Consider the following 25,967-nt stretch of genomic DNA (forward strand, 5'->3'; position numbering starts at 1 on the left):
AAACTCAGAGCAATGATCAGTAAGGTCCCATGGCAAGCGACGCTAATGAGAAAAGGAATCCAAGATGGGTGGGAGCTTTTAAAAAAGGAAATTCTCAAGGCACAATCACAAACAATTCCAACAAGAAGAAAAGGTGGAAGACAACAGAAGAAGCCAATGTGGCTTCACAAAAAGCTTAGGGATGACCTGAAAACAAAAAAGGACACATATAGGAAGTGGAAGGAAGGCCAAGCTACAAAGGAAGAGTACAGGCAGATAGCACAGAATTGCAGGGATGGCGTCAGGAAGGCTAAAGCTGAGAATAAGCTGAGGTTAGCAAGGGATGCTAAAAACAACAAAAAGGCTTTCTTCAGCTACGTGCATTGTAAAAGGCAGAGGAAAGAAATGGTGGTTCAGCTATTAAATAAGGATAGCAAAATGATAACAGATGACAAAGAAAAGGCAGAGGTGCTCAATTCCTCCTTTGGCTCAGTCTTCTCCCAAAAGAGGGTCTATGACCCCCCTGGCAAAGGCGAAGAACAGGCTGAAGGGGCAGGATTGCAGCTTGAGATCGAGAGGCATATGGTCAAGGAACACCTCATTACTTTGAATGAGTTCAGATCTCCAGGGCCAGATGAACTGCATCCTCGAGTAATAAAGGAACTGGCAGAAGAACTCTCAGAACCGCTGTCTATTCTCTTTGAGAAATCATGGAGGACGGGGGAAGTGCCAAATGACTGGAGGAGGGCTAACGTTGTCCCTATCTTCAAAAAGGGTAAAAAGGAGGCACCTGGGAACTACAGACCAGTCAGTCTGACATCAATCCCTGGGAAAATTCTGGAGCAGATCATAAAGCAATCCATCTGGAAGCACCTTGACAACAATGCCGTGATTACTCGAAGCCAACATGGATTTGTCAAAAACAAGTCCTGCCAGACAAATCTGATCTCATTTTTTGATCAAGTCACCTCCCTTGTGGACCGTGGGAATGCTGTAGACATCATATACCTCGACTTCAGCAAAGCTTTCGACAATGTGCCCCATGATATCCTGATGAGCACACTAGCTCAAAGTGGGCTAGATGAAACAACCATCCGGTGGATCCACAGTTGGCTACAGAATCGGACTCAAAGAGTGCTTATCAATGGGACCTTCTCAAACTGGGGAGAGGTATCGAGTGGGGTACTGCAGGGCTCGGTCCTGGGCCCAGTGCTCTTCCACATTTTTATGAATGACTTGGAGGAGGAGGTGCAGGGAATGCTGATCACATTTGCAAAGGACACATAATTGGGTGGGATAGCTAATACTTTGGAAGACAGAAACAAAATTCAAAGTGATCTTGATAGACTGGAGCGCTGGGCAGAAAACAACAGAATGACATTTAATAGGGATAAATGCCAAGTTCTGCACTTAGGAAAAAGAAACCAAATGCACAGTTACAAGATGGGGGATACGTGGCTCAACCACACTACAAGCAAGAAGGATCTTGGAATTGTTGTCGATCACAAGCTGAAGATGAGCCAACAATGTGATGTGGCTGCAAAAAAGGCAAATGCTCTTTTGAGCTGCATTAATAGAAGCATCACTTCCAAATCCTGGGAAGTACTAGTTCCCCTCTACTCAGCACTGGTTAGGCCTCATCTGGAGTACTGTGTCCAGTTCTGGGCACCACACTTTAAGAAGGATGCAGACAAACTGGAGAGGGTTCAGAGGAGGGCAACAAAGATGATCAGGGGACTGGAAACAAAGCCCTATGAAGAGAGACTGAAAGAACTGGGCGTGTTTAGCCTTGAGAAGAGAAGACTGAGGGGAGATATGATAGCATTCTTCAAGTACTTGAAAAGTTGTCACAGAGAAGAAGGCCAGGAGCTCTTCTCGATCATCCCAGAGTGTAGGACACGGAATAATGGGCTCAAGTTACAGGAAGCCAGATTCCGGCTGAACATCAGGAAAAACGTCCTGACTGTAAGAGCAATACGACAATGGAACCAATGACCTGGGGAGGTGGTGGGCTCTCCCACACTGGAGGCCTTCAAGACGAGGCTGGACAGCCATTTGTCAGGGATGCTCTGACTTGGATTCCTGCATTGAGCGGGGGTTGGACTCAATGGCCTTGTAGGCCCCTTCCAACCCTACTATTCTATGATTCTATGTTATCATAAGCCACTGAGAGATCGAGGAGTATCAACAGGGTCACACTCCCCGTCTCTCTCCTGACATAGGTCATCATACAGGGTTACCAAGGCTATTTCTGTGCTGAAACCTGCCCTGAACCCTGACTGAAATGGATCCAGATAATTAGTTTCGTTCAAGAGTGCTTGGAGCTGGTTGGCCACCACTTGCTCAAGGAGCTTGCCCAGGTTTGCCACCAGCCTAAAGTTGTTAAGTTCTTCTGGGTCCAGGGAGGATTTCTTCAGGACTGGTCTCACCACCGCCTTTTTCAGACAACACAGGACCATCCCTCTTGCAAAGAGGCATTAATCACCTCCCTCACCTAGCTGGCTGTTCCCTCCCTGTTGGTTTTTATCAGCCAAGAGGGGCAAGGATCCAGCATAGAAGTGCTTGCATGAACCTGTTCAAACAACTTGTCAGTGGTCTTGAGCTCTACCAACTGAAACTCATCCAAGAAAACTGGACACGGCTGTGCTCTGGACACCTTACCTGATTCACCTGCTGTATCACTAGAGTCTTTGTCCCAGTAGATGCAAGAGATTTTGTCTTGGAAATGCCTACCAAATATGTTATAGCAGGTCTCAGATGGATCTACAGTGTCCTTTGGGCCAGCATGTGGTTTAGGCAGAAAAAAGTCCTACAGCTCCCAGCATGCCCCAGCCAGCTCCTGGGCAGCAGATAGAGGATTCAATAGAGGCAGCGAGATTTTTCTTTGCTGCCCTTACTGCTACATGTCTGCTTGACCGTTGACACACATCACTGTTTGATTGCATCTACTAGGAGCTTTTCTCCATCGGCACTCAAGTCTCCTCCCATTTTGTTTCATTGCTCTCAGCTCCAAGTTATACCACAGAACTGTACAAGCTCAATTGCCGAGGGGGCGCTCAGGAGCAATCGTGTCAACTCCCCAGGTCATTCCTGCATTCCACAGATCGAACAGGGTTTTGACAGGAGAGCCAGTCGTATCAGCTGAACCCTTCACACCCCAGACCAGCCCTCTGGAAACCATTTGGATCCATTAGCCTCTGGGGACAGACTATCTTAATAGGTCCCCCACCCTTGCAGAGGGGAAAAGCCTCCATCAGTCAGTTTAAAGCCTTCTAAATTTGTGGCTATCATTACATCTTGTGGTAGCAAATTCCATAGTTTAACTCATAAACAAATATCAGTTCTATAGGGCGAAAGGCATGTGAGCTGAATGACTCCAGGAGCTGTAAAATTCTTAATTTGAACTTTGACATTTGTGTTTAAGATAGCGAAAGACACATTTTGACTGAACAATGTAGTGTCTTGCTGAATGGTATATTTGAAAACTATTTTAGGGAGCAGTCCTATAGCCGCTAGACACTGTCTAGAGGGCTATAGGATTGTTCGGTTTCTGGGAACCAAGGTCAGAGCCAGGGCTCTGACCTCAGTTCCCAGAAACCATGCTCCCCCCCTGCCCCAGTCGGCTCAGTTCTGTCCGCACCAGCTAGGTCTCCATTCTCGGAAATGGAGTGCAGAAACAGGGAAAAGGGCGTTGTCCTGGGTGGTGGGGGGGGGAAAATGCAGAAGCTGCTTTACACAGTTTCCTATTGGGGCTCCAGGCTCCTTCCCTCCCCCTCCCTGAAGCTGCACCTAGATGGGCAAAATCACCTGTCTAAGCAAAAATGCAGGGCAGCCAGAGCACAGAGGAGAGGATTCCTCCATGCTCCAGCTGCCCTGCATAGAATAGTTGGCTGGCAACTATCCAATTAGGATTGCACGCTTACTGACTTTTCTCAGTAATTAGAGCTCACAGTGATCTATACAAAACTCCTTTCAGTCAGAAATGCTAGCTGCTATTAGAAATCTACAATGAGAAATACGGAGCATGTCAAAAAGTACCTTTTGTTGTACCAGCTACAGTTTTCTATAAGCCTTCTGCTCTTTTTCTGTTTCTGTTTCTTTTCTTTTTCTAAAGAAGTAAAGACTCACCCAGCATCATTAATGGTCAGGATATGAAATAATAGCATATAAAAGCAAGCATCCCTTTCTCCCTTATGCCTGAAGAGAAATATGTGGTTCAAAGGCTTGCACTGCATACCATTTTGTTAACAACTAGGTATGTTTCCAATTCTGTGGCACCAACACAGCTACTAATAGCTTTTATTTAGTGGCAGGTTATCTTCAGTTGATAGCCAAACTCATTATCCATTTTGATCAGTGACAAGCCGATGAACAATACAGAGAGATACCCTTGTGCTTACTTCTTAGGTGTGTAACAACATCTATTCACAAACAGTTTGAAGTACCCTCCTGTTCCCGCTAGAGGGGGATTCCTTCCAGGCAAGGAAACTCCTAAGAAAAGCAGCTCCTGCAATCCTTGGATGATGCTGTAGCCTTGCTTGAGTTCCAAACAGAGCTTATTCTATGTGACTTGGTGACTACGTGTTTTCACACATGCTAAATTGTCCTTATATGAGAGAAGGAAATTAAACTGAGTAGGATATAGCATGGTGGGGGTGGAATACTTCCGTATTAACAAAGAGAACATTTTGATACTTTATTGGACTGTCCTTGACAAGCCATGAAATATTGTATCACAAAATTGAATCTAAGCACATGACAGTTTCTCTTTGATTTCTTCCAGAAAAATAGAATTAACATTATTGGTGCTATTCAGTATAATTTTTTTTGTAATTAGAACCTCTGGTAACTTCATGCTTTTTTTTTTTTTTTTAGCTTAGTTTGTAAGCATAAGGTAGGAAATATTTCTAGTTGGGAAAAAAGTATTCACTAGGTAGAACATACCAAGTTTTTAGCTGTTTGATGTTACAATTCCTTGTCTCTTTTTTGGTTCTGTGGTCTGACAGGAGAGAAAAACTAATGGTTTTAGTTTATTTAGTTTTATATTTTAAATTAAGAGTTTATATAGTATTCTGAAACTGGCATCAAACATGTTTTTATGTTCTCTTCTCTTTCTCCGCAGCTTATGAGTTAGATCTCTGTCTGTAAAACCTTCCTTCTGAGGTTTTAACTTCTTCATTTTCTATTGTAATGAAATGCTCTGTTTTGTGCTAATTGTTTTGAACATTAAATTTTCTTTTGGAACCTAGTAAATGGTACAGCTGGATCTATTTTAATTGGTGAACCCCTTTTGTCAAGTGTCTGTGGCCTGTCAGTGCCTTCCTTTAAAGAGTAACATATTCCTTTATTTACTATTGTGGAACTTCAGAATTTAGGTGATGTATTTTCTTAGATATGGTGACAGTAAATTGAAATTCCGCCACAGAGTACAGCCCAGAACACAGGTGTGGAGCCCTAAACATACTTACTTTGAGGTAAGGCCTCCTTGAAATCAGTTGGATGTACTTCCAATATGAATAAACCAGTTCAGGACATACACGTCATTAGGTTAATTATGAATTAAGATAAGTTCACACCTTAAAATGAAAAATTGGACACACTTGCGTACAACTCTTAAGATTAGTGGATCACCAACAATTCCATATTGGCCCTACTAGATTTAACAACATGCATGAATCCTTTGAGCTCCTAAGCCTCTATTGTATTTTTGCAATTAAACAGCTGTAGCCTCTACCCCAGGGGAGCAACTCTGTATTTCAGGGTGTGTTAGGCGAATCTGCGTTGCTCAAGAGAGGGCAGGATTTTTGTGAGATTTTACACTGCCTGTTACCAGGTACTGTAGTTGCTTTTCCACCATGTTGGTGCAGGAATATTGAAGCTGAGCAGCATCTCATATTCTTAAGATCAGACTAGTTTATTACTTTGTGGCTGGAGAGTGAATGTAGAGCTCAAGGCGCATAACTAGTTTCCCTGGCCATTGATTCTAAGGGTAATGCCCACATATACTGCTGCCGTGTTACACTTTTAGACATTCTAATTTCTAGATGCCCCCTCCCTTCTCCTTCTCTTGTCATGCATATTTACTAGTAGCTATGCATTTATTTATTTATGTATTTTGTACATAGGGGTTCTTGGCCTGGGGAGCAACGTCAGAGAGTTAACTGTGCACATGTGTTTGTGAGATATGGCAACAAGAAAGGAACAATCATTTACAGAGCATAAAATTAGAGCAGGGGAGATCTGCTTGCAGACCAATTGCCACATCCATTGCTCTTTTGTTTTGCTGTGGGCAAGGTGGTCGGCTTTTTCTTCTTCTCTCCCATTGACCACAATAAGAGAGAGTTTACTGTACCTCCTCGACCTCTCAGCGGCTTTTGATACCATTGACCACGGTATCCTCCTGGACCGCCTGGAGGGGTTGGGCATTGGAGACACTGTATTGCGGTGGTTCCGGTCCTTCCTCTCTGGCAGGTACCAGAGGGTAGCACTGGGAGAGGAGGTTTCGGACCCGTGGCCACTTACTTGTGGGGTGCCACAGGGTTCCGTCCTCTCCCCGATGCTATTTAACATCTATGTGAAGCCACTGGGGGCTATCATCATGAGGTTTGGGGTGCAGTGTCATCAATATGCGGATGACACGCAGCTCTACCTCTCATTCAAATCTTCACCAAGGTTGGCCATAGAATCCCTGTCCAAATGTCTGGAGACGGTGAGTGGCTGGATGGGGAGGAATAAGCTGAAGCTCAACCCTGACAAGACCGAGGTACTTTTGGTGGGAGACAAGAGGAGGCTGGGGGATGTTGACCTGGTGTTGAATGGGGTACGGCTACCCTTGAAAGACCAGGTCCGCAGCCTGGGGGTCATTTTGGACTCCCAGCTGTCCATGGAGGCTCAGGTGTCAGCTGTGAGCGGGACAGCGCTGTATCAACTCCATCTGATACGGCGGCTGCGCCCCTTTCTTCCCAACCATCTGCTCCCATCGGTAGTACATGCCCTGGTCTCCTCTCGTTTAGACTTCTGTAATGCGCTCTACGTGGGGTTACCCTTGAAGACGGTTCGGAAGCTGCAGCTGGTACAGAACGCGGTGGCTCGCCTGATTAAAGGCAGCCGCTGGCGAGATCACATCACTCCAGTGCTGACGGAGTTGCACTGGTTACCAGTTGTTTTCCGGGCCAAATTCAAGGTGTTGGTTTTGACCTTTAAAACCCTATATGGTTCCGGCCCAGCCTATCTTAAGGAGCGCCTCCAGCAGCACCAGACAGGCCGCTTAACAAGATCAGCCTCAGATGGCCTTCTCTCTGTCCCATCAGCCAGGACAGCTAGACTGGTGGGGACGAGGGAGAGGGCCTTCTCTGTGGTGGCCCCCACTCTGTGGAACTCCCTCCCTAGGGAACTCCGTCATGCCCCCTCTTTAATGAGCTTCCGTCGTGCATTAAAAACGTGGTTGTTCAGGCAGGCATTTGGGGTGGGTTAGGGTATTTAAAAAAAAAAATGTTTATGGTAAAATTTTATTGTTTTAAATTGTTTTATGGGGGTTGTACATCGCCCAGAGTGGCTGGGTGACCAGTCAGATGGGCGATTAATAAATTTTATAAATAAATAAATAAATACCTGTTTCTGTGGTCATATTGGGGAAATGAAGGGGCCTAGGACATGGTGTATCCATGCCCATTCTTTCCATGGCCTATTTATTGCTGTTTCACCATTGGAAATCTACTCTGCTGGAGTTTTCTGCTAACACAAGGAACCTGTAGCAGCATAACTGTTGTCCCACTGTCTCTACTGGCGGACCAGCAGTTAAGCTGCTTTCTCTGCCCCTCAACTGGCTTTCCAGTGGGACTTGGATTTCCCTCTTAGTGTACTTGAACTTTAGGACTAGCTCAAGAGTGAATGGTCTAGCTTTTCTCATAGCTGGAAGTCATTAAAGAATATCAATATTTGTCTAGATTCCAGTTTCTTGATTCTCACAGACTGACAAGTGCTGTTTGTAGATATATTTAGTGTGTGTGCTTGTTTAATTATTTACTGTTTTTCTAAGTATTGTTACCATACTTGCTCAGGACATGTATCTCTAAACACATCTGCAGGCTACTTCTCCATGTCTGAGGAATAAGCCCTTCCAGAACACAACAGAGTGGGGATTTTAGGTCAAGTGTGTGCTAGGGGAACTGTTTCCCAATGCCACTCTGATTTTATTCTGCCAGAGGATAGACTGCATTCACTACTAGCATCCTTTTGACCAAAACACAGAGTTCCAAGCATGCATAACTAGGATCATTAAGTCTGGGAAGTGAAGTGCCCTCATCAGGTATTCACAGGGAAGCAATGGAGATCAAGTCAGAACCTTTCCAGAAAATGAAGTTTATCGAGAACAATGTAACAAATGGCAATTAAATGATTAACTATTAGGCTTACCAGGATCTTAGAGAGAAGAAGGGGTTGTAGAGTGGGTGGCATGACTGCCCAGTATGGCTTTTGGCTTCTGAAGAAGAGGGGGAGGGGGAGGGAATTGCAGTAGGTCTTAGAAAAAGCAGAGAAGAAAGTAAAAGACAGGATAGAGAGATCGGCTGTTCTCCCTTATTGCTTTGTCAGGTGGCCAGCAGAGCAGACAGTGATTTAAGGGTGCAGGGTGAACAGCAACCGGGAGCTCACCAACTTAAGAAAGAGAAAGGGATACTCAGAGGACCAAGGAATCAAGAAAGAGGGCAACTGTTTCAAGAAGAAGGGAACTCCAGCTCTAGGAAAGCTGGTGTGGCAGAGCAGTTAATGACTTGGGTGTTACAAGTCTTATAAAACAGTACAGTGGTCCTGGAAGGGTAATTGTCAAAGACAACATTTCCTTTGCTTGTTTAACAAAATAATAGAGTGTATGTTGTACTGGGATTTACTGTACTTTTTGTACAATGTCTCATAATTCTTAGGGCTCTCAGTGGCCAAATCAAGGGGTAATACAGTGAGACTTGATTAGATTAGTACCAGAAGAAGACTGAGTGTTGTAGCATTCTCAGGAGGTGCATGCTATGTGAATAGCAGATGGGGTCACTCTCTTATCCATGTCAGCAGAGAGGTTTGGCGGGAAACTTTTAAGAACACCTAGATATTCCCTGTGCAGCGAAATCCTTACTAGCTCAGATTCCCAGAAAAATGGAAGTGTTTGGGAGCCATGGTGCTGGGGAACACAAAAGATTGTGAAGGGATGCTGCTCTCATGGCAGTAGCATTGCTTGATTAAGAACTTGAATTCATAATGTTAATTCCAGTTTGTGGATATCTTAGTGACAGTTATTTAAAAGAGCATGTATCGTTTTACTCATCTTATTTTAAAATGTTTTAAGAAGAAGACCACCCAGAGGTTTGATATAACACCCATCTGCAACCTGCTTACTTTTCTGATGTGCTTGATCTTCTTTCGATCCAGTTTGCTTTTCGGGGGTAAGGGTATTGCATAAACAGTGTCTTTTTAAACAGAGTATGAAAAATTGCAGCATTTTCTTCACTTACCCTTTATCGTGGTTAGAACTCAAATTGTTGACCCCCCTTGTCCCCCCAAAAGGAAGTTTATTGACTCTTTTGTTGAGAGTATATTCAGTTTATAGCTTGGTGCTGTCCATTCTATATCTACACTTCTTGTGTTTTGGGATTACAGTGTCTTCTATTCAAGTATATATTTTCTCCATGGCTTCTGGTGTTGTGGTCAGGAGATCTTTTTAAATGGCTACATTTGAAATGATATTTCTGCTTATAATTTCAGGTTGAAGTCTTGGCCTCGGAGGATGCTTCATTTGGACTCAAGGTCTGTAGTTGATGAAGTTTTGCTTTCCTAGGTGTCATCAATTTAGGATGGTTGATATGATTTTGCATAAGACATTCATTTTATACCTGGAGATTGTATGGATCTTTGATTCACATCCACCAAATGACATCTTGGGCTTAATACTCTGAAGATGACATTTCACATAGTTTGGTATTACACTTATTTTCTAAAATAGTTTTGTTGGGTGAGTCAAGTTGCAAAATCAGAAAGTTACAGGGAACAGAAGGCTAGCAGCTTTTAAATGTGGTATTTCATGGAGTTTTGATTTTGTTCTGGAGTCTGTTAACATTTATCTTGCAATTTCTGTACTGACAGCCATTTTTTGGTTTGTGAGGAGGTTGATGATTGACCAGATTTGAAGTTCTTATTTCTATGGTACTGAATTTTAGGTTATTCTAGAGATCTTGTCAAGGTTCTAGGCATACTTTCTCAAACATTGATTTAATTTATTTCTGAAAGTATGGCTAATGAACATTATGGTATTGATCTCATTATTAAGCGTATGGAGTAGCAGATGATCCTAGGAAAGCAGATTGTGTGTAGGCTATACAGCAAGCTAATGAGTAGAGAGAATGGCTAATAGGAGAGGAGTAGGAATCTGAGAACATGAGGCTAAACTATGAGTTTCCTGCTGTTGAATATCCATATGGTATGATACTTCTGAAAAGCATAGTTGTGGCATAATCACCAAGACAGAACAACCAGTAGGAAAAGAACAAACCTCAAAATTCATAAAGAAAAACCAGGCTCAAAATTAACTCTGGGGAAAAAATCCAAATTAACACTTTAAAGGGTACTAAATATTTATGACAGCATGATTTACTATTGTTCCCTTATTGTGTTGAGATACCTGATAAACTGATTTAAAATAAATTATTTAAAATAAATAGAGCTGCTCCAGTGTTATTTGAAGTATTTAACATATGGTATTCTGTAGCATTTTCTAGTTTTTATTTAATACGCAGCATGCATACAGAACATTCACTGAATATTTAATAAACCTGGAGGGTCAGCTCTTGTGAACTCATCTCCATAATCCTTCATGCTAGCTGAGTAAACAGAAGTATTACTGAAGATTATTGTAGCCAATAGCTTTCATTGCCTGACCCATTCTGAAAAAAAGCTATGCTATTGTTTTATGGTTAAAGTTGCAAGTTGGCAATGGTATTAGGCCCAATTTATATGTGACACAGGCCATGGTTAAAATGCTTACCATGTAAATATTTCACTTTCATCCCATCAGATTTAAATGCACTTAGCACATGCATCAACCCATTCATGTATAGCATTAGCAATTCAGTGACCCAGGAGGGCACACTGCTGGCAAGCTAAGACTACATGTGAATGAGCCAGTTCATGTGGTAAGTGCTTTTAAAAGGAAACGAGCACATGTGGATTGTTTGCATGGATAAGCACTTTACCCATGGCCCATGTTGCACATAAATTCACTTTAGGATTAATTTTACAGAGATTGCTGTTCGATGCTTCTTTAATTATACCAATACCAAAGACTTTTGTTTTTCTGTGGTTGGTTTTGATTTAACAATTCTGAATGCATCCATCCATATGCCTTTAATATTTGTACAGAAACCCTGAGTAGATTTTGTAATGACTTTATAACACAAGCCTGATGCTTTTTTCAATCCTATGTAATGTTCTTTGCATAAGCTACTTGTTTCCTCAAACGTCATTAAATTGTGACACACACCCCTCACATCTAAATCCATTGGAAGTACACAAATCCATTGCAGTCGCCATAACTTAGTGGGGTTAGGACTGTAGCTCAGTGGTAGAGCACATGCTTGGCATGCAGAAGGTCCCAAGTTCAATCCCTGGCATTTCCGGATGGGGCTGGAAAAAATCATGCCTGAAACCCTGGAGAGCCACTATCAGTGTTGGCAATACTGGACTAGAAGGACCTATGGTCTGACTCAGTTTAAGGCCGCTTTCTGTGTTCCTAACTGATACTTTCTTTCCTTAGTACTAGCACAGAAAGCCAAGCACTGCAAAATCCCAGACATATCTGGGTTCTGGAAAATTGCATAGATCAGTGGCAGTCTACCTTCCACAACCGTGGTTGCAACTGAGCTCACAGGCTGATGCTCTAGACTTTATCTTATTAGATTGCTGACACAGCTCTGAACAATCTCTGAACAAGAACAATCCTTGGTGGATGACACAAAGCACTGGATTGTTCAATCTGTTAGAATTCTCAGGCTTGCCCAGGCTCAGTTTATTTTATATATTTTTATTTATGTGTGATATTTATATAACACTAAATATAATAAAATCCCTAAGTTGTCTGTGCCAGCACTGGGGGACAGGAAGAGTGTCAGCACAGCATCACAATCAATGGATTGTGCATAGACATTCTTCGCTTCGCTAATTTAGAATTATCATTGGACTTATCTAGGTGGCTGGCTCCTTGACCACTTGCACCCCATGCCCACCTAGCTTTATATCCTGCCTCCTATGCTTTTTCACCCCACTGCCCAGATCTTAAACTCCTCCTGTTGCTGCCAGAAAATTCCCACTTCCCATGCTATTGCCAAGATTTTTAAAAAATCTGTCTAGACTATTCAGACATCATTCCTACCTTCATCTATCCTCCTGGCTTCTACTTCCCTAAGCAGCCGGAACTGGCCTTGACCCTTTCAGACCACATATTCCATAGCTTTAAAAAACTGTGGATAGTTTAGATTTAGAACGGTCCAAATGTATGTAATTCATCTTTCATCTGAATTTTTTAAAATTCCCATTAAATTAAGTGCACCAGTGATCATTTTTTCCTTCTGGTCCTCTAAAAGGAAAAGATAAATGTAGGCAGACTACCATTGCTGAACATTACTTTCAGAAGATCAGGAATCTCCCTTCCAAGAGATTCCTGACTTACGTTGCTGATCATTTCCTCCTGCAGAAAGTAGAGGAAGGAACTAGAGGATCAGCTACCCTTGACTTGATCCTAACCAACAGAGATGACTTAGTGGATAAAGTAGCAGTTACGGGAACTCTGGGGGAAAGCGACCATGTTATACTTGAGTTCTTCGTTCTAAAGGAAGCAAAAGCTGAACACATACCCTGGATTTTAAGAAAGCCAATTTTAATAAACTCAGAACAATGATCAGTAAGGTCCCATGGCAAGTGACTCTAAAATAAAAAGGAGTCCAAGATGGGTGGGAGTTTTTAAAAAAGGAAATTCTAAAGGCACAATTACAAACAATTCCAACAAGAAAGGAAGGCGGAAGACAACAGAAGAAGCCAATGTGGCTTCCCAAAAAGCTTAGGGATGACCTGAAAACAAAAAAGGACACATACAGGAAGTGGAAGGAAGGCCAAGCTACAAAGGAAGAGTACAGGCAGGTAGCACAGATTTGCAGAGATGTGTCAGGAAGGCTAAAGCTGAGAATGAGTTGAGGTTAGTGAGGGATGCTAAAAGCAACAAAAAGGCTTTCTTCAGATACATACATAGTAAAAGACAGAGGAAATAAACGGTGTTTCAACCATTAAATAAGGATGGCAAAATGATAACAGATGACAAGGAAAAGGCAGAAGTACTCAATTCCTCCTTTGGCTCAGTCTTCTCCCAAAAGAGGGTCTATGAGCCCCCTAGCAAAGGCGAAGTACAGGCTGAAGGGGCAGGATTGCAGCTTGAGATCGATAGGCATATGGTCAAGGAACACCTAATTACTTTGAATGAGTTCAAATCTCCAGGGCCAGATGAACTGCATCCTCGAGTAATAAAGGAACTGGCAGAAGAACTCTCAGAACCACTGTCTATTATTTTTGAGAAATTATGGAGGATGGGTGAAGTGCCAGATGACTGGAGGAGGGCGAATGTTGTCCCTATCTTCAAAAAGGGCAAAAAGGAGGCACCTGGGAACTACAGACCAGTCAGTCTGACATCAATCCCTGGGAAAATTCTGGAGCAGATGATAAAGCAATCCATCTGTAAGCACCTTGAAAACAATGCAGTGATTACTTGAAGCCAACATGGATTTGTCAAGAACAAATCCTGCCAGATGAATCCGATCTCATTTTTTGATCAGGTCACCTCCCTTGTGGACTGTGGGAATGCTGTAGACATCATATACCTCGACTTCAGCAAAGCTTTCGACAACGTGCCCCATGATATCCTGATGAGCAAACTAGCTCAAAGTGGGCTAGATGAAACAACAATCCGATGGATCTACAGTTGGCTACAGAATCAGACTCAAAGAGTGCTTATCAATGGGATCTTCTCAAACCAGGGAGCGGTAATGAGTGGGGTACCTCAGGGCTCAGCCCTGGGCCCAGTGCTCTTCAACATTTTTATTAATGATTTGTAGGAGGAAGAAGTGCAGGGAATGGTTATCAAATTTGCAAAGGACACAAATTTGGGTGGGATAGCTATTACCCTGGAAGACAGAAACATATTTCAAAGTGATCTTGATAGGCTGGAGTGCTGAGCTGAAAACACAGAATGAAATTTAATAGGGATAAATGCCAAGTTCTGCACCTAGGAAAAAGAAACCAAATGCACAGTTACAAGATGGGGGATACTTGGGTCAACACTACTACAAGCGAGAAGGATCTTGGAATTGTTGTCGATCACATGCTGAATATGAGCCAACAATGTGATGTGGCTGCAAACAAGGCAAATGCTATTTTGGGCTGCATTAATAGAAGTATAGCTTCCAAATCCCGTGAAGTACTAGTCCCCCTCTACTCAGCACTGGTTCGGTCTCATCTGGAGTACTGTGTCCAGTTCTGGGCACCTGTTAGGGTTGGATCGGAGCCCAGAGAGCCACAAAGCAGTTCTGATTCTGAGGAAGAGATAGAAACAGCGGGAAAGGAACCCGCACGCTGTTCAGAGGAGCAGCCAGGAGGAGAGCCCCTCCCGGTACACATTCCTGAGAGTGATAGTGACCCTGGCAGGGAGAGGGAGGCGCAACAGCAGTTTCTGGATGCTAGGCGCCGGCGCAGTGTCAAGCAGGAAATGGCGGGTGCTGAGAGGAGGAGCTCAGCCTGCTTGGTGCAACGGCAACAGTGGTGCCCGGATGCCCCACAGGAAAAGGGTGGACTCTGTCCTAGCCCATAAGTGCAGAGGTTTCCCACCTTCCCCTCCAAACGGAGATCAACTGATTCCTAAGGTTAGAACCCCTGGAGTAGGCAGCTCTCTTAAGTAGGGATGGCGGAGAATTTCTCCCCGAAACTTCGGGGGGCCGAGCGCCAACGTGTTCGGCCCCCCAAACAAGTTTTGGGGAGAAATCCTCCGAACCCCCCCCCCGCACCCCGCACCCCCCCGGGACGGGACTTACCTTCACCGAATGTCCCTCCCGGTGGCGGGTCCGGCCAGCGGTTCGGCGGGTGTTCGAGCGGGGCGGGAGCGGCAGCCGGTCTTTCGACCGGCTGCCGCCGCCGCCATTGCAATCAAAGAAAAAAAAAACGCCCCCTGATAGGCTACGTGACGATTCACGTAGCCTATCACGGCTAGATTTGCAAAGTCAGCCGTGATAGGCTACGTCAATCGTCACGTAGCCTATCATGGGTGACTTAAAAAAAAAAAAAGCGCGTACGGATAATGGCGGCCCCCATAGGGAGCCGCCATTCCCGTTCCTTATTTGGTCGCTGTAGTCTACGTAAATGTTTACGTAGACTACGGCGAAAATAAGGGCAACGCTATTTGCAGATCTAGCCGTGATAGGCTACGTGAATCGTCACGTAGCCTATCAGGGGGCGTTTAAAAAAAAAAAACTTTCGCGTTCGCAGCCGGGCGAGGCGGGAAGCCTCCTCCTTGGCCTGAATTTCGGCCAGGGCGAGGCGGGAAGCCTCCCCCCCCCCGGCCTGAACTTCGCGGGGGGAGCAGCGAAGCGCCTCCCCCCCACCGCGAACGTCCTTCGACGACAGGTAAGGGATTTTCGTCCACCCCTACTCTTAAGTCTCACTCACAGGATCAAGCAGTTAGCATCTGTAAGCATCGTTAGGTTGAATGGGAATAAAGCCTTGGAAAAGAGCCCTATTGTCTGCATGTTGATTTTGGCTACCTGAGGATTTCAGAAGGCAGCAGGGGCGACCTCCCAACATTACCACACTTTAAGAAGGATGCAGACAAGCTGGAGAGGCTTTGGAGGAGGGCAACAAAGATGATCAGGGGGCTGGAAACAAAGCCCTATGAAGAGAGACTGAAAGAACTGGGCATGTTTAGCCTTGAGAAGAGAAGACTGAGGGGAGATATGATAGCACTCTTCAGGTACTTGAAAGGCTGTCACAGAGAGGAAGGCCAGCATCTCTTCTCCATCATCCCAGAGTGCAGGACACGGAATAATGGGCTCAAGTTACAGGAAGCCAGATTCCGGCTGAACATCAGGAAAAACTTCCTGACTGTTAGAGCAATACGACAAAGGAACCAATTCCCCAGGGAGGTAGTGGGCTCTCCCACACTGGAGGCATTCAAGATGAAGCTGGACAGCCATCTGTCAGGGATGCTTTGACTTAGATTCCTGCATTGAGCAGGGAGTTGGACTCGACGGTCTTATCGGCCCCTTCCAACCATACTATTCTATGATTCTATATTACCGTATCTGTACCTATGATGTATGAGGTATAAATGTATGGCCTGGTTCAGACAACCATCACTCAGTTTATTAAGCTGATATATGCACAAGTGTTTGGTCCACGCATTGAGCCCCGTAGTGCTAGCAGAGGTGACACTAGGAAGTCTCAGATTGATTGTTTCAAAGCTGGTAACCAATAGTTTACCAATTTGGATGTAACAAAAAACTATGGTTAATTAGAGATGTAACTGCTTCTTCTCCAGAACTCAATACAGCATTAAGATGTATAACCAGCTATACATTCTGGTGGATTTCCCCCTCCCCTTCTGTTACTTAGTTGATTGTTGGAGCCCTTGAATTAAATCAGGTGAAGTTGTAAGTTGAGAGAGGAAACCAGGATTCCTGTTAAGGAGGCCTGCTGCCGAGGGAAACAGTGGCTTTCCTCCTATTGTTCTCTTTTCTTTCCTTTGTCAGTTTCTTCTGGTTGTATACTGTCTTCTATCCTCTTTAGCTTCTCTCTCCACAGGATCAGATGATTAGGCCCAGACAGGCTGCCTAAGCATCAAAACCCTTAACAAACCTTCCTTCTTCCCAGCTCCCTCAACTCTCAAAACCTGACCTGTGCATTCATCACCCTCCTTTCTGATTGGCTTTCTGATTGGCTTTCTGAAAGAGTCCCCACCACCACATTGTGTCAGGTTCCTTCCAGCTTCTGTTCTAGCAAACAGAAAACTGAAGCTACAGAGACATCTTGGTTTAATCATGGCTCACCATAAAAGGAAGAACAAAGAGGCTGAATGTGTGGGCAAAAGGCTAGTGAATAATAAGCTGAGATATGATCTTCCAAATGCAGCCTATGTGTTGAAAGGAAAAGTGCTTTCAGTTACTAAATTTCCAGTGTTGATTATGAAAAGGAGCTACACATTGTTTCTAAAGTATAAAGAAACAGTTTACACAAAATGGTCACAAACCAGCAGGTGTAAAAACATTCAGATGGAAGGTATTAATCAGTTTTCAAGAAGACTCTTAGCTGAATTTCCAGCTTTTTCATCTTGTATGTTTTAAATCGTCTTTGGGAAGCTAATGTAGTACTTTGGAGCAGTAACTTGTTCCACCCAGTATATGCTGCTGAATATGAACTGATGATAAATTGCTTGTGCAGATGTATTCTTTGTAGTCAAGAATAAAAACTAGTCCCAAGATATTTTAATCAGTGGTCTCCTAGTTTCCTATCGTTCTTAATTGGTAACCCTGCCCCCTTATTATGAAGAAGCATGAGCAGTGAGGTGATATGAACACATGGTGCATAACATACGAAGTGAACATTGTTACCTATGTTTTCTCGTGATACCTAAAACACTGACTTAAAATTATTTATAAAAAATAAATAGATATGTTCCAGTATTGGTGTAAGTATTTAACATGTGCAGTATCCTTATCATGAGTAAAAGGGCAATTTATAAGATGTTTTCCCCCTTGGAAGTGCATTTTTATGTATTTCATGTAAAAAGTACTAGGTAGATCAAAGAGTTACTCTGAAAGAAGGCTTTATCACAATGTTGAAACATAAATTAATTTAGGGCACAATCCTATTGAGATAGATGGTCACCTGAGACTTCCTTCAAAGTCTGAGGCGACCACCTATCCAATGCAGGATGGCTGAAGCACGGAGGAGAGGATTCTCTCCGTGCTCTGCCTGCCCTGCAGTTTGCCTTAGACACCCCACTATGTTAATAGTATTAATTAAAATAATAAGACACATTCTTTAAAACCATCTGTTATTGCAGAATACCAGAAAAGTCTCTTGATTTTCAGGTGATACAGCTCAATAGTATTCCATAGAATAGACATCCTAGCCCCAGACTATTTTATATTTCAAGACTGGCTGATGTATAAAACATACCTGTAAACAGACTAAGCATGATGCCCCAACATGGTGTCACTTAATCAGAGCAATTGCTTTATGCATTTTTATATTTTTACCTAATCCAACGACTTCTTTTTGTGAAGTGAACTCCCATATGTGCAAAGAGTTCTTCATTGACTCCAGTGTTGATGGCAATGTCAAGAGTGCTTCCCCATTATGTGCATGGAGTTAACCCAATACTGAAGTTAACGAAGAAATCCTTGCATACACTGCTGCACCTCCATGTGGGCATAATGTACTCTGAAAACTTCTTGAAATAGTTGGTGCTCCATTGGTGCACTGTAACATGCAAACGTTGAATTGGAGCCTTAGACTTCATCAGCATGTAAGAGGACTTTTAAAGAAATATTTTTTTTATTACAGATGTCTGTATTACTCTAATTATGAGCAAGCACATATTTAATGATAACATTAAGACACATTACAGGAAAAAAAGAACAAACGTAAGAAAGAAGATAGAATCATCATGTGCAATAACTTTAATGTTTACAGACCTGAAAGGTGTGATTCTGCATTTGTTAAAAGTTCAGAAAAAAAAACCAAGTAGCAAAACAATCCTTTTTTATGGCTACTCCATCACCATGACATACCACTCTGGTATCCCTTCCGTTAGAGTTCATTGGAAACCAATTTCTAGTTGCCTGTATTCCTAATGGACTTGTATATCCCCAAGATGACTTTAAAAATCACAGAGTAAATGTTTAGTTTCTATATCAAAGCGAAATCGTAGATTTGATATTTGTACAAATCTTCCACTGACATTACTGGGCTGTGGATTGTGGGTAGTTATCATCTTAAGCACACTAATTTTTCAAGAAAATCAGGGCATTCTTTCCCATGAGGTCTTATTATGATTCAAACAATTTAGAAATTGATCCATTGCATGTTTTAGAAAAGGTTGACAACAACAGCTTCATGCCAGATGTACTGACAGTGAAAAATCCACTTTGTTGTTGTTCAGTCGTTAAGTCATGTCCGACTCTTCGTGACCCCATGGACCATAGCACGCCAGGCCTTCCTGTCCTCCGCTCTCTCCCGAGGTGCGCTCAAGTTCATATTCATTGAATTGGTGATGCTATCTAGCCATCTCATCCTCTGCCGTCCCCTTCTCCTTTTGCCTTCAATCCTTCCCAGCATCAGGGCCTTTTCCAGTGACTTTTCTCTTCACATTTGGTGGCCAAAATATTTGAGCTTCAGCTTCAGTATCTGTCCTTCCAATGAGCAGTCAGGGTTGATTTCCTTTAGGATGGACTGATTTGACCTCCTTGCAGTCCAGGGGACTCGTAAGAGTCTTCTCCGGTACCACAGTTTGAACGCATCAATTCTTCGGTGCTCAGCCTTCCTTATAGTCCAGCTCTCACAGCCATACGTTACTACTGGGAAAACCATAGCTTTGATTATGCGGACCTTTGTCAGCAAGGTGATGTCTCTGCTTCTTACTATGCTGTCTAGGTTTTCCATAGCTTTCCTCCCAAGGAGCAAGCGTCTTTTAATTTCATGGCTACAGTCACCGTCTGCGGTGATCTTGGAGCCCAAGAAAGTAAAATCTGTCACTGCTTCCATTTCTTCCCCTTCTATATGCCAGGAAGCGATGGGGCCAGATGCCATGATCTTAGTTGTTTTAATGTTGAGTTTCAAACCAGCTTTTGCACTCTCCATTTTTACCTTCAACAAGAGGCTGTTTAGATCCTCTTCACTTTCTGCCATTATGGTGGTATCGTCTGCGTATCTGAGGTTGTTAATAATTCTCCCAGCAATCTTAATTCTGACCTGTGATTCATCCAACCCGGCATTTCTCATGATGTACTCTGCATATAAGTTAAATAAGCAGGGCAACAATATGCAGCCTTGTCATACTCCTTTCCCAATTTTGAACCGATCGGTTGTTCCATGTCCGGTTCTTACTGTTGCTTCTTGACCCTCGTATAGGTTTCTCAGGAGACAGGTAAGGTGGTCTGGTACTCCCATCTCTTTAAGAATTTGCCAGAGTTTGTTGTGATCCACACAATCCAAGGCTTTAGCGTAGTCAATGAAGCAGAAATAGACATTTTCTGGAATTCTCTTGTTTTCTCCATGATCCAGTGAATGTTGGCGATTTGATCTCTAGTTCCTCTGCCTCTTCGAAACCCAGCTTGTACTTCCGGTAGTTCTCAGTTCACATACTGCTGAAGCCTAGCTTGTAGGATTGTGAGCATAACCTTGCTGGCAAGGTCTAATCCCTTAAATCTATTCCTCACCTCCACTGTATATTCATAAGGGATATGATTTAGGTCATACTTGAATGGTTTAGTGGTTTTCCCTACGTTCTTCAATTTAAGCCCAAATTTTGCAAGAAGCAGCTCATGATCTGAGCCACAGTCAGCTCCAGGTCTTGTTTTGACTGACTGTATAGAGCTTCTCCATCTTTGGCTGCAAAGGACATAATCAATCTGATTTCGATATTGACCATCTGGTGATGTCCATGTGTAGAGTCGCCTCTTGTGCTGTTGGAAAAGAGTGTTTGCTATGATCAGCGTGTTCTCTTGACAAAATTCGATTAGCCTTTGTCCTGCTTCATTTTGTACACCAAGGCCATGCTTGCCTGTTATCCCGGTGATTTCTTGACTTCCTACTTTAGCATTCCAATCCCCTATGATGAAGAGGACATCTTTTTTTTGGTGTTAGTTCTAGAAGGTGTTGTAGGTCTTCATAGAACCAGTCAACCTCAGCTTCTTCAGCCTCAGCGGTTGGGGCATAGACTTGAATTACTGTGATGTTGAATGCTTTGCCTTGGATTTGTACTGAGATCATTCTATCGTTTTTGAGATTGTACCCCAGTACTGCTTTCCCACCCTTTTATTGACTATGAGTGCTACTCCATTTCTTCTAAGGGATTCTTGCCCACAGTAGTAGATATGATGGTCACCTGAATTAAATGTATGTTTTACACAGAGTATGGTAAGTAGGAAATAGTGTTATACGTTCTTAAAGAACATTTCAATGGAAAAGAATTAAAAACGAGCTCTGGAGTTTCATATAAACAATTAACCTTCTATACAAACTTGGACTTGACTGATATTTTCAAAATCAAGGCAAGCTATCTACAACACACACTTTTCCTCTCTTAGAAAAATCAGGATGCCAAGCTATCAAAACAGTCACAATACTGATACCCTTAATTCACCCAGTCGTATTGTATGTATGTGTGTGTGTATACACACACATACACACACACACACACATATATATATATATATATACACATACACACACACACACACACACACACTCATAACTGAGCCAGCCAGAAGAGTCTGTTCAATTTCAGGAAATCTTTCTACTCCACTACAGCCACATATAGTTCTGCAGTGATTTGGAGGCTTATTTCCACCATCTACAATCTCAGGAATGCTTCCACCACACCATTGGTGCACCAACACAGCAACTATCTTCTTTTGGGACTTTAGAAAAAAAAATTGTGCATGGACTTCTCCTGATGGCTGGACTTTTAAAATACACTACTTCAGTTGTCATACTCAGGCTGAGATTGTGAGCCAGCAGCATCATTTCCCTTATATTTCACATCTCAAGCTGTGCAGAATATAATACCAGAAGGAACCATATGACCTACTGAAGAAATGTCCTATAGAAATACAGGAGCAATTCTACACAGGCATCCCAAGAATCTTAACTGGGCTGTTCTTTCTGTCCACTAAGCAGGTAATCCTGGGCACTGGCTTTCAAACAGCAGGGCTGTCTGATGTGTACTGTATCCATACACCATATACTACCAACACTACTAATTATTTGCAGGACACCGCTGACTTCCTGAGGAAATAGTCCACTGATGATCTGCCAGGAAACACCATCTGGCAACCATGGATGGAAGCATTGTACACCAGCATCCCACACATCCCTGTCACCAAAAATGTTGCCCTTGATGATGCTATAGCACACCTGGCTGCTAAGCTTTGAAAATTTGTCCTTAGTGATGTCTGTTTCAGATTTGGGAACAGCTTGTACTTTCAATGGGTAATTGCATGGCTCCACAGTATTCCAGCATATGGCTGACTTGGAACAGCACTTCCTCAGCACCTACCCCCAAGTGCTTCTCTAAGTCAAATACATATTCATAATCTAGATCATAGAATAATAGGGTTGGAAGGGGCCTACAAGAGCATCAAGTCCAGCCCCCTGCTCAGTGCAGGAATCCAAGTCAGAGCATCCCTGACAGATGGCTGTCCAGCCTCATCTTGAATGCCTCCAGTGTGGGACAGCCCACCACCTCCCTAGGTAATTGGTTCCATTGTCATATTGCTCTAACAGTCAGGAAGTTTTTCCTGATGATCAGCCAGAATCTGGCTTCCTGTAACTTGAGCCCATTATTCGTGTCCTGCACTCTGGGATGATCAAGAAGAGATCCTGGCCTTCCTCTCTGTGACAACCTTTCAAGTACTTGAAGAGCGCTATCATCTCTCCCCTCAATCTTCTCTTCTCAAGGCTAAACATGCCCAGTTCTTTCAGTCTTTCTTCATAGGGCTTTGTTTCCCTTCATAGGTCCACAAGAAGGAGGTTCTTGAGAAAATCCACCAGGACTTCGATTACTACCTCACTATCATTAACCTAAGTCTGGACTAGTCCAACAATCAGGTTTGCTTTCTGGAAACCACAGTGCAATGATGCGAGTGACATATGAATATTGCTTTATATTGGAAACCAGCTCAATGCTACATATATCTAAATGCTTCCAGAGCGTACTACATGATCCACTGCCTAGAACCTAGTGCTACAATTTATCCACTTTTGCGCCAGTCATTTAGACATGGCCAAACATCTATAATATTTAAATCAGACATTCTTACAGCGCAGTCTTGGGGAAGTGAAGAAACAGATTGACAAGGACAGACTGCTTCCTAGAAGTCACCTCCTACTGGCCAGACTTCAACAGCGAAAGTCACAGAATAGCATGTTCATCTACGTCTCTCACCTCCTCTTTAAAAATTATCTACAGTCAATCCTGGTAAATTATCCCTCCTCTCAGAGGCTTTGAGTAGAAATCCTTTGGCCATATACATAGGCCAAACAGGTCAGCCTCTACAAAAGAGAATACAGTGACATAAATCCTATGTCAAAAAGTGGTAACACTGAGAAAGCTATGGGATGGGGGGGGGGGGATTTCACTATCCTAGGACTCAAATAGAGATTCCAGCATGAAGCTTTTAAGTTGGAAATAAGTAACAAATTTCATCCCAGAACCCAGACTCGGTAGAGAGTGGGAGTGGCTAGCTCTGGCTAGTAATGGCCCCTCTAGGTGTGTGTTTGTTCATTACTGTTATATCCCATCTAACTTAAGGTGGCAACATGTGGTTCTCAGGTAGTCTCCCCTCCAAGTATTGACCAGACCCAGACCTGCTTAGCTTCAGCAAGGTGGCTGCCTCATGCCTTCAGACTATACCCTGGGACATGAAAATGGTTTATTTTACACCATTAATCTTTCTGTGCCTACTCAGCACTAGTGGAATGGACCTTATATTCAATTCTGTTCTGAATAACAGACCTACTGCCATTTTTGTATTCTTGGCCTTTATGTGTTGCTTTTTTTATGATTTTTTTATTTTTCTGTCTCTACTCAGGGTAGATATGCTCACCAACTTGGGTGACCACCATCATCATCATCATCATCATTATTATTATTATTATTATTATTTCTATACCGCCCCATAGCTGAAGCTCTCTGGGCAGTTTACCAATGTTAAAACATTAAGAGAGCAATCCTATGGCCGCTAGACAGCGGCTAGATGACCATAGGATATTGTGTTATCTGGGAACTGACCTCCCCACGCTTCCATGTTGCCTCGGAGGCTGTGCAGAACAGCCTCTTCCTCCATGCTCTCAAGAGGACCGCGGAGCAGCCAAAAATGGGTGTGGCTGGGGGCGTTCTGGGGCACAGATGGCGGAAATGCCTGTATGACACGTCCTATGTGTCATACAGCAGCCTCCTTCCCTGCTCCATCCTCCCACGGCTAGACAGCCGCAATCGGCTGTCTAGCCAAAAATGCAGGGCAGGAGAAGTGCGGAGGGAACGATCCCCTCCGTGCTTCTCCTGCCCTGCTTTAGATAGGTGGTCACCTCCGAATTCGGAGGCGGCTGCCTATCAGGATAGGATTGCGCCCTAAAATACAATATACAAAGTTTAAAAACCATTTACATAAAAACATATGGACAATATATACAAATGGCATATAATTAAAAGAACTTTGAACTAAAAACAATTAAAAATGAATAAAAATCCAACAATAAAACAACACAGCTTAAAACAATACAGCCTAAAAACAACACAGCCTAAAAACCTTTGGGCAGGAGCACCATAAAGCCTGGATTGCTTTATCAATGACATTTCAGTACCATTCTTATGCCATTCCTAAAGTGACTTGCTAATTGCATTTCTTATGATGGTGTCTGACAGTTTATAATATTTTCTAAATAATAATGTTACTATATTTGTCTTCAAGCTAATAATATTTTCAGTATAAGGATTATTTTATTTTCAGGCATTGTGTATCAGTAAACCAAATTATTTGTTTCAGTTAAATACTTGAGTCTGTGGTCTTTGACACTGGTCATACTTTATGCTTCAACCCACTGGGTTGAAAAGGTACAAAGTCAAACTCAGATTAGAGCACCAAATTAACAGTGTAAAACACAAGTATCTGTCTTGATACCATAGTATTGTCTGCACTGACTGGCAGTCGCTCTCCAAAGTTTCAGACAGGGTCTTTCCAGCCCTACATAGAGATGCCAGAGATAAAACCTGGGACTTTCTGCATGTAAACCATGTGCTCTGCCACATAGCTACTGCCCCTCCCCATGTCGGTATCCATATGGAATGGATAAGGCCTGAGAGAAGTAGAGAGGAAAATATCCAAGAAATCAGGTATTGCCAAAATCTTCTGTGTAATAAACTTTCAAATGATCAGTGGGGTGAAAGGTATTTGTGAAAAATCGATCATATATTTCACAAATGTTTGTGAAAGGTAAGTTGGGTTGAAAGAATAGCTATTATGGTATTTTTAAATATACTATGTTAGCATAGCTTTCTTTGAGTAGCATTCAAAGCAGCCTCTGCTTCTGCCATCTGCTGGCTACTAAAACCATTTACAGTTTGAAAGCATAGAGAAGTTTTATTAAAGCCAATTAACCTTTATCAGATTGAGTGTTTTAAGTATTGCCTTCGTTGATTTGTTGATGAGTGTATTTAATGTATACCCTCTCCTAAATTATGTCTTTGTGGTAACCTTGCATGTAACCTTTGCTGACTTCAAGAATATTACACAGGTGTGAAAACAGATTTCTGATTATTAATCAGGAATTTTATCTGAAGTACTCAGACAAGACTTGAAATTATACATTTTTAGATGTAGTTTGTCTATATTTTTAATAGGCCTAACGTATATGCCTATTTACTGTCTCAGAAACGCCAGGCATATTATAGGTTAGGAGTGCTTCTGGAAATGCTGCAGAATCATTTTAGGGTATGTTCTATCCAACATTACATATCCAAAAGTACATATGATTATGATACAGTTCTCCCCAAGAAGAGAAAGACAGAATTCACTTACCTCAGTGTAGTTCTGTAATGTTCCCTATTCTCCATATCCAAGTTAGGGCGTAAATCCTTTCAGCCATGTTGAATTAAAGGGAGAATTTTAAAAGTAGTTCATGTGCATGAGTGGTGA

The 25,967-nt window shown here is 42.8% G+C and overlaps 1 protein-coding gene across 6 annotated transcripts in view; it reads left to right on the forward strand.

The window, feature by feature from the left end:
• Positions 1-25,967, forward strand: part of ARID1B (AT-rich interaction domain 1B) — a 536,503-nt gene that overhangs the window by 293,657 nt on the left and 216,879 nt on the right. For 4 of the 6 annotated variants that reach the window (XM_084827884.1, XM_084827885.1, XM_084827886.1 and 1 more), the window contains exon 5: positions 9,730-9,771. The exons of the other annotated variants lie outside the window; for them this stretch is intronic. In XM_084827884.1, the coding sequence (XP_084684010.1) occupies positions 9,730-9,771 (42 nt within the window). The remainder of the gene's footprint in view (positions 1-9,729; positions 9,772-25,967) is intronic. 6 annotated transcript variants of the gene reach the window in all.

This window comes from Heloderma suspectum, chromosome 1 (genome assembly GCF_057233095.1).
Source record: "Heloderma suspectum isolate Gila_16-S chromosome 1, 16-S_ref, whole genome shotgun sequence".
Lineage (NCBI taxonomy): Eukaryota > Metazoa > Chordata > Lepidosauria > Squamata > Helodermatidae > Heloderma > Heloderma suspectum.